General features: G+C 52.6%; 1 protein-coding gene across 2 annotated transcripts in view; it reads left to right on the top strand.

The window, feature by feature from the left end:
- Nucleotides 1-4,140, top strand: part of WSCD2 (WSC domain containing 2) — a 114,670-nt gene extending 110,530 nt beyond the window's left edge. For both annotated transcript variants that reach the window (XM_059408607.1, XM_059408606.1), the window contains one exon: nucleotides 2,050-4,140. In XM_059408607.1, coding sequence (XP_059264590.1) covers nucleotides 2,050-2,402 — 353 coding nt within the window. In that variant the 3' untranslated portion in view covers nucleotides 2,403-4,140. The remainder of the gene's footprint in view (nucleotides 1-2,049) is intronic.
- The last annotated feature ends 5,455 nt before the right edge of the window (nucleotides 4,141-9,595 follow it).

The raw sequence follows: 9,595 nt of genomic DNA on the forward strand, positions 1-9,595 counted from the left end.
AGCAGCAGGTGTCTGGACCTCGTAGGGATGTGTGCAGGGGTGGGTGGAGGACTCAGGAGGGGGCAGACTCCAAAAAAAAAAAAAAAAAAATTACAACAGACTATGTACATGCTCTACATTCTTCTAATCACTCAGATACATCTGGTCTTAACCCATTACAACAGTGTGGGCCCAATTAGCCAGACACCTTGTAAATCATCTATCGTAAAGATAAAAGATATCCTTGTCCCCAGCATTCACGTTTCCCTAGCAGCAGTGGTGTTCCGGGCGCTGGGGGAGCAGGAGGCTCGCCACGGGGTTGGATGGGTTTTGCAAAGAAAGAGGAGCCCTTTATCATGTCACAGTTTGGCGGTGGGGAATTCCAATTTAGTTCAACAGCGTTCGTTGAGCCCCTGCTGGGGGTAAGGCAGTGGGAGGGAGTGGGGTGAGGCTGCTGGTGCCTCGGAAAGATTAGGACCTGGGCCTGGTTGTGTGACCTTGGGCCGGTCACTTCCCTTCTCTGAGCCTCCTGTCTCCTCACTAGTGATACAAGTCTGCAATAGCCCTTTCCCTTCAGGGTACACTTTAGGATTAAAGGAGATTGTAAGTACCCATCACCCAGCAAAGGAGGAGGTTTAGTTGTCAAGAAGCAACTGGGCTCCCCCAGCCCAGCTGGGGAGACTGATAGACCCTCGTTCAAAAAGCAGATGCCTCTGGGGGTACAGGGTGGCATTGCCTCTGTGAGCAGCAGGGGGTCTGGCTCCCGGGTTTCAGAGCACCCGCCTGTGACTGTCCATCGGGGGCTCAGCATCCCTTTCTCCCTTCCCGACGTTCTCTGTGACACCCCCCTCCTCTGCAAGGACTTCTCATTCTGTCCATTTCTGCAGCCCCAGGACTGGCTTGCAGCTCTTTGAGATCCTCTCTGGGGCTTCCCAAGCAATCAGCCACATTCTGGTGTAGCCTGTCTTCAAGCCAGACCACCCCAACACACCGTTCCCTGTTCGTGACAGCCCCCCCTCCCCCCGCTGCCAGATTACTGCAGCAAGGTAATAAACTGAAAATAAAAACAAACAATCCAAAACAACAACAACAACAAAATAAAACATGATGAAAAGTAGAACAGTAAGGCAAAGATTGCAAGATAGATAATCTGACTTAAACTATACCCCCAGCCTGGTCTACTGGAGAGAGACACAATACACGGGGTTGTGAAGGGGGCAGTGAAGCCCAGAGGCGGCACCAGCCTGGGCCTGGGGAGTCCGGGGAGACGAGGTCCTAGCTCAGAACAATGACAGGAAGAGAAACAGGCAGCATTTACTGAGCACCTACTGGGTACAGGGTGCCGTGCTAAAACCCTCAGAGCCTTTTTTGTTTGTGGGCAAGTCACTTTTTTGTTGTTTTAAATTCAAGTTAGTTAACACATAGTATAGATTATTAATTTTGGGTAAAATTTAGGAGTAATCCGTTGCATATAATACCCAGTACTGATTCTGTCAAGTACCTTCCTTAATGCCCATCACCCAGTTACCCCATCCCCCCGGCCAAACCTCATGTGCTTTTATTCACTTCTCTATTCAAAGGTCCTACTCTCCTCCTGTGAGTATATAACATTACTAAACAGGACAACTTGATCGTTCAAAGCCCAGACTTTGAAACCAGACTGTTTGGTTTCAAATCCTGGCTCTGCCATTGCATAGCTGTGTGACCTTCAGCAAGTTACTTGACCTCTCTGTGCCTCACTTTTGGTTCAAGGAAGAGAACGGTTGCCTTGAGGAATAAGCAAATTACTAGCTACACTAATGCAAACGTATATAAAAACACAATAACATGCATTTATGGAGAAGGCTGGGGCGGCCACGCAGGAAGCACCTAAGAGGGGTTACTGTTCTCTCCAAAGACAAGAAAAGGCGGAGAACATTGCAGGTAGCAGCAACAGCACGGAGGTGGGAGGGACTGGGCCAGTGTGGGATCTGAAGGAGTGAAGGGCGTTGCCGTAACTGCCTTGATCCTGACCCTGGTCCTCTGGGCGCCCCTCCCCTTCTCTGACCCTGCCCTGCCTCCTCTCCCCAGAGTGGCCGGAGTTCGTGAGGAACTATGCCCCGTGGTGGGCCACTCACACGCTGGACTGGCTCAAGTTTGGCAAGAAGGTGCTGGTGGTGCACTTTGAGGACCTGAAGCAGGACCTCTTCGTCCAGCTGGGCCGCATGGTCAGCCTGCTGGGCGTGGCCGTCAGGGAGGACCGGCTACTGTGCGTGGAGAGCCAGAAGGACGGCAACTTCAAGCGCTCGGGCCTCCGCAAGCTCGAGTATGACCCCTACACAGCTGACATGCAGAAGGTCATCTCGGCCTACATCAAGATGGTGGATGCGGCCCTTAAGGGGAGGAACCTCACCGGCGTCCCCGACGACTACTACCCCAGATGATGCCTGGGCTGGGGAAGAGGGGGTTGGGAGTCCCCACCCAGCTGGGGTCTCGAGATTCTCCTCCCTTGGGGAACCTCCCCGCAACCTGTCCTCTCTTTCTGGTTTGGGAACAATCCCCATGGTGGCTGTTGGCCCTCAGTGGAGTTTCCTGCATGACGAAGGAAGCTCAAGGGAAGAGACCGTGGGGGTACTCCCCACCCAACTCCCTGCTGGTTTGGGGCACTCGAGCCCCATGGACCCTTGCCTGTCTCCGGTGCCCCAGCCCCCACCACTCAGGATCCCACCTGTAGGGAGCGAGGGCTCACAGTGTCCCCCGAGAAGCAGGTGTCCCACTGCAGAAATCAAAGATATTGATTCGAGAGCTAAAGGGATGGTCGAGGGAGAAAGTGGCCCCGGGTGCTCTTCCCTTCCAGGCTGAGCATTCATGGCCTCCCCTTCTCTCCTCCACGCCCCAGGGAAGCAGGGACTCCAACATGGACCCAGGTTGCTTCTGCTGGAAGAAGGGTCTCTGACACTCGGTGGGAGCTATGGAGGCGTGGTACCCCCAGGAGGTTAACGGGCACTGCCATGTGGGGGCCAGTGTGAGGAGCCCACCCCCCAGGTCCCACAGCTCCGAGAAACAATCTGGTTGCCAGAATGCTACCCTTCCCTGCTCCCCCCCACTCACTGTACCCAGGAGGGGACCTTGGCATCTTTGATCCCACTCCCAGGGGTCCTCAGGTGCCAGCAGTTAACCCCAGGATGGTCACATGCTACAAGCAAAAGCTTGAATAAGACTGACCGCACCCAGGGGCAGCTCTCCCACAGTGGGGCCCAACACAGTGACCCTATACTGCCCTCTGACCCCTAGCAGGGGGTCCTTTGGTATCCAGGTGAGAGAGCCTGGAGTGCTCCACATCAGGTGGGGACCTTGATCCACACAGATCGCCCACTACCTTCCCAGATCACCGACCACCCCTTGGTCCTAGTCCTGTGGGGCCAGCTCCCCTGGAAATGATTCTTTAAGGAAGAAAATGGTTCTTTCGTTTCCATAGAAACACACCTCCCTTGGTGGTAAGACATCAAACCAAAGGATTCTCCAGGACCTGGGTCGCTAACCATCAGTCTCAGAAAGCACTGATTCAGGACCCCATCTGTCCCACCTCGGATCCCAGTGGCTTCATGTCCTGCCCACACCTGCACCGCCCCCTACAACATAGACGCAAAAGCCATAGGTCCCAGAGCTTTGCTCTTCTGTCTGGAGCAGCCCCCCGTCAGCCCCTCTGAAGGCTTGGGGTGCAGGTAAATGCTCTTTCCCAAATACCCAAGAGACTATGGAGAAGGTGACTGTAAAGAGATCTATTTTTTTAAGAGGAATATAACTACTACGTTCTGCCCCTTGGCACCTGGCCACGCAGAGAGAAGCAGGGCTCAGGGACTGGGCCTGTGGTTCTCTTCCCTGACCCCCTCCTCTGTGAGATTTGCCCCCCACCCAGGCTCAGGACCCAGCCAGGGAGCCCGGAATGTATTTTGTACCATGTTTCTCCCCCCTCCTCCCCACCCCAGGCTAGTTTCTAGTCTTCTGAGAAGCAGTAGACGGCATGGCCTCCCCTCCCACGGGGACATCTGCTCTCTCTGGGAGCCATGGGGTCTGAGACCTGGGCCCGTTCTGCTGGCGGTCGCCTCAGGCCGCAGGCCTCTGTCTGAAGATTCCTCAGGTCAACACCGTCATTAAAAGCGAGTTTTGTTGCTGATTCTATCACGTGGTAGAGTGTTGTGTAAGGCGAGTTCACAAATGGGCTTTTCTCTTTTTTTGGTTCTGGGGCAGGTCATTGTGTCTGTGCTTGGGAATTTGGGGGTGTGGGGTGTGTGTGTGTGTAAAATTGTGTTCACCTGCCCTTCTGAGTGAAGAGACTGCGTCCCCCAAGTTCACATGACAACATTTTTTTTTTATGACAACTTTTTTTTAACCACCCCACTTCTAAGGCGTTTGTGTCAGCTCCCATGTGTAGACAGGAGCGGGCCAGAGTACCTGAGCCCCCTGCCAGAGAAGGAGGGTGTCTCCTGCCTCTGCCCTTGATCTTTGGGAAGTGTGCATATGTGGGGGCGGGTGCATGGGTCTGGAAGAGGTTGTCAAGGAGGGATGTCCCTTCTGCGTGCGAGCAACAGAATGTGTCCTGAGTGTGCGGTGCTATGCACCTGTGTGTGCAGAGGAAACCCGTGAGCACACAAGGGGGCGGAGCAGGCGGCTTCTGGGAGGGACAAGAGTTTACATACAGCCTTGTGGACGGAGATGGGGAGGGAGATCGGAAGCAGAGCTGGGGCAGGCAGAGAAGGGGCAGGGAGAGACTTTTCCCCCCTGCCACATGGGGGAGTGCTCAGGAGGAGGGGGGAGGAGGTCTTTCACCCCCAAGCCTGGGTTCTCTGAAATAGGGAGGGCAGGGCAAGAGCTCAGGGAGGGGAAAGTGTGAGGCTGCTCCAGGACCAAGGGCAGGGTCTCTCTCTTCTGGGGCTTCAGAAAGCCTTCTCCAGGGACTCACCAGCCCCAGGCTACACCCATCAGCCAACTCTGACCTGTTCATAGACTGAGCCCCAATCCTAGAGTCTTGATCCCGGGTCACCACTGAGTCCCAATTCTGAACATCTACTGATCGACGATCCCAGTCTCATACTGATGCCCAATTCCAGCCACACGTGAAACCTTGGCCCTTTCCATACTGAGTCCTGACCCAGGTCATTGGCAACACCCTGACTTGCCCCGAAACCTGGGCCGAGGGTGTGTCTGGACTGAGCCTGAATCTGCCACAACTGATTCTGGCTGGAGATTGAGCTCCACTCCTGACCTTGGAGGAGTCTTTCTCTTGGTTCCCTTGGGCCCTCACCCAACCACAGGTGGAAACTTGATTCTGCTACCAAATAGAGCGCTGAAGCCCTATGCCAATTTCTTTGACCTTGTCTATGATCTCTTCCTCCCCGACCAGAAGCGATTATCCAGCCCTGTGCTCCCCTAGACGCTCCTCCCCAGATCTCACAGATCCTGTGCCGTGTCCTTCCCACCAAGGGGCAGGGCAGGGGGCTGGTGAGTTGGACAGCAGGGCAGGGGGCTGGTGAGTTGGACAGTTGAGCAACTTCTCTGGCTGGTCTCTGCCCATCTTTACTGTACTCCTGCAACCCTCTTGAAGCAAATATGTACTCCAGACCCAAAAGGAACCAAGGTAGCATTGACTCTTCATTCAATAGATATTTACTGGGCATCTCCTGTATGCCCAGCCCTGCTCTAGCATCTAGAGACTTAAAGAGGAACAAAACACAAAAAAATCCCTGCTCCTGCCAAGCTTACATTTTACCAAGTCCCAAGCAGATACCTGTAAGTAGCAGAAAGTTTTTGAGGATGTGATCACGGGGCCGAGAAGGCAATGACCCTATGCGGGTCCTGGCCGACCCCCGGGAGGTTATTAACGACCCTAATGGGTGGGAATGATACACACAGACACCTGAGACTGGTTGGAACTGGCCTGAGCGCCACAGAGGCCACAGCAGAACTGGGCCTTCTCCAGAAAGTCCTGCATGCACAGAGGAACAGTGCCCACTGGGAATTCCAGGGGTCACCCAGTAGGGGCAGGGTGCCTGGCTCAGAAGTCAGGACAACTGGCTTATCCTGTTGTCACCTCTAGAAGAGAACAGGCAGCACCTGGGGTCTGCTGATAGCCGGGATTTCCTCCCGATTTGCTTAGTAACAAGGAGGCCACTGCAAACATTCGGTGGACAGTGTGGGAGGGGGAGAAGGATGAGGAGGCAGAGGGCTGTTGGGGGCCCATCCCACAAGGATCCATCTCATCCCAGAGGCCCAGACCCCCCCCCCCAGTTGGTTTCTCTCCATTTTCCTTCGCATGCCTCCTGGGCTCCATTTCCGTCTTTCTGCTTTTATTTTCTCCAGCTGCTCATTAAACCTCTTCTGTCTTGTCCTCACCAACCCCCTCTCTCTCCATCCTCCCCCTCCTTCCTCCTTATCTCTTCCTTGATTTCTGTGCTGTCTGTGCCAGCATCTCTCTACCTCTTGATCTCTGTCTCCCTACCTGTCCCCTGCTCACCCCCACCCCTTTTGTCCTCTCCTGCCTCCTCCTCCTCCTCCTCTTCCTCATCTTCCTGGAGAGTGGAGGGGTGACTCTGCAGGAGGCAGACACAGTGAGACAAATGCTACCCGGCCGGTAACCAAGGAAGTGGTTTCCTTAGCAACAGAAATGCAGGCACGCGTGCCACTACCCGGTCCCTTAGCGGTTACAATAAGTACTGAGAGCGGGAAGGCAGCGTCAGGCCAGGAGACAAGAGTCTCCGGAAAGATCACTGTTGTGACCCGAGAAGGGATGGTGCCCAGAGACCAGCTCAGTGCCTGGCACTTTAGGGACACTCAAAAATAGGAGGGGTGTAGGGGCAGAGAGAGGCAAGCAGAAGAATCCACAGGACCGGGTGAACGGCTGGATGTGGGGAAGGGGCAGTGACAAAGAAGGCAGTGGGGTCACCAAGGTTCTACTAGGCAGCTCCCAGGTGGGGGTCCTGTGACAGACGGAGAACATGGGGCCCAGGAGCAGGTGAGGGCAGGGAAAGAAGACGTCAAGCCTTCACCATCTAACTGGGGTGAGACCGGGGGAGGGAAGGTGAAGACAGGCACAGAAATGCCTCCTGCAATTCTCCCTGCAAGACAGAGTCAGTAATTTGCTCGGGTGACACAGAAATTAGTGGCAACGCTTGGATTCGAACCGGGGCATGATCCAGAGCCTGTCCACCAGAAGGCAGAAGACGGAGAGGGTTGACGACGGAAAGAGAGGCAGAGAGAGACAGAGGAACAGAGCAGAGACTTAAATCACTGATTTGGCACTTTTTCCCACCAGGACAACACAAATATGTTCATTTTTGAGAACTGAGGGAGGGGAGGGGTTAGACAACAGTGCCCAGCAGTACGATCGTTATTACAGCTATAAATAGTTGTCCCCAAAGAAAACACCTGTCAAGATGCATTCCCTTCCTGGGAGACAAATAATGTCCCTGGTCCAGGTTGATATTTCAGTGACTCAGTGAGGGTGAGAGGGTGACAGGGGCGAAGGGCAGAAAGTTGATCAATGGAACACAGAATCCCTGCTCGGCTTTTCCCAAAATGCAATAAAACGTGCGGGTGAGGCGAGCCATAAATCTGGATGATAATATCCAACCTCGCAAAAGCAACATGTTTATTTATCATGTTTGCACGTTTACTATTTCCCCTCAAATTTACAGTCTGCAATCTGCCGGCGTGCAGGGGGAGAAACATGGAAATGAGAACTGGCAGAACATCGTGGAAGAAGCAATGATAAAATATTTATCCCCTCACTCCATCCCCCACCCCCACTCCCCGGCTGCCCCAAATCCAACATGAAACAAAGGTGGGGATGGACCGGAGCAAGCCACGCATCTCTGCTTCGGGCCTCTGATGGGTAATTGAAACGAACAGTCCTTGCGGTGCCTGGGTGGCTCAGTGGGTTAAAGCCTCTGCCTTCGGCTCAGGTCATGATCCCAGGGTCCTAGGATCGAGCCCCGCATCGGGCTCTCTGCTCAGCAGGGAGCCTGCTTCCCTTCCTCTCTCTCTGCCTGCCTCTCTGCCTACTTGTGATCTGTTTGTCAAATAAATAAATAAAATCTTAAAAAAATGAAAAAGAAATGAACAGTCCTTAAAGAATGGAATGCAAGGAAATGAGAGGATTTTTGTGTGTTCTGGAGTCATTTGCTCAATAATTACAGGGAACGACCAATCAACCAGAATGGAGAGGGTCCATCTCTGAGGGGACCAGAGGAGACCAGACTCTTGTGTGTCCAAGACAGTGGGGACGGGACACGAGCAAGCGAAAGGCAAGCATGAGGCCAAATTCTCCTCTGGGACCCGAGTTAACACCCAACCTGTAATCCGTTGCCGGGGCTTTCAAAGCTCAGAAGTCCACCAGGCTTTTTGGTCTGAGGTTAGACTTTGAGTCAGATTTTCCCAAAGATGGAGCCCAGGAGTGGGGGCCAGAGGCAAATGTATGCTTATGGGGGTCTTACTGATGACCACTGGCCCCAGTCTGGGCATCACCACAGCCAAAGCATAAAGGACCATTGCTATCATGCATGCATCCCGGCTTTTCATGCATTGAGAGCTCTGTATGCCTCGGAACTAGCTCGTACTTGGCATACAGTAAGTGCTAAGGAAATGTGTGTGGGGTTTTCTGAGAAAGTGAATTAAGGAATACTAAAGGATATTCAGAGAAAAGCCACAAGTCATCAGCCGAAGCAGACCTGAGTTATTATTCCCTTAGCTGCCCTGAGTTTTATCTGCAGTAATACCGAATTAATGACAGACCCCCTGCTTGAATCCCCAAAGCCAATGGCTCCACATGATCCTGAGAAACGTCTGTGCACATCTCTTCTCAAATTCACATTCAGTGAAGTCATGCTGGTAGCTGGAAATTGGCTGTGGGGAGAGTATTTACACCATGGAAATTGGCAAATGCTGCAAATCAGGCAGAGTTGTCTTTTGGTGGGGCAGTGAGGGGTAGGGCCAGTCATTTGTTAAGTACTTACAAGCACACCACTTTTGGTGGGCCAGTGAGGGGTAGGGCCAGTCATTTGTTAAGTACTTACAAGCACACCACTGCCCACAACACACAGACACACACTGTGCTAGGGCTTGTCCCCTCTTCCGGGAAAGCCTTTATCTGGTTAATATCTTCACCTCCTAGGAACTGGCTCAGGCTCTTCCTCTTCCAGGTAGCCTCCCCAGACTACAAAGACCACATTCAGCTCTTCCTCTAACCTTGATCATAGATTTGGACATGACCATTGTTGTGATCACTTGAATAATTTGGGATCTCTCTCTCTCTCTCCTCACCAGGACCTGAGCTCTTTTAGGACAGAAACCATATCTTTACCTCTGAATGTCCATTTCCATGGCCCCCAGCACAGACTAGGTAATAAGCAAATATTTAGCCAGTGAAAGAATGAAAGATTCTATTTAACACGAGCTCCTAATCTCAGTGCTCACAAACATTGCAATGAAAGGATAGAAGGATCCAGCTGCCCAGACAAGGGCCAAGAAGGGAAATGAGAAACCACATATGAGAGTAACTAATATTTATTGAGGACAAATTATACGTTGGAGTGCAAGTTATATATATATATATATATATATATATATATATATATATATA

This window comes from Mustela nigripes, chromosome 8 (assembly GCF_022355385.1).
Source record: "Mustela nigripes isolate SB6536 chromosome 8, MUSNIG.SB6536, whole genome shotgun sequence".
NCBI lineage: Eukaryota > Metazoa > Chordata > Mammalia > Carnivora > Mustelidae > Mustela > Mustela nigripes.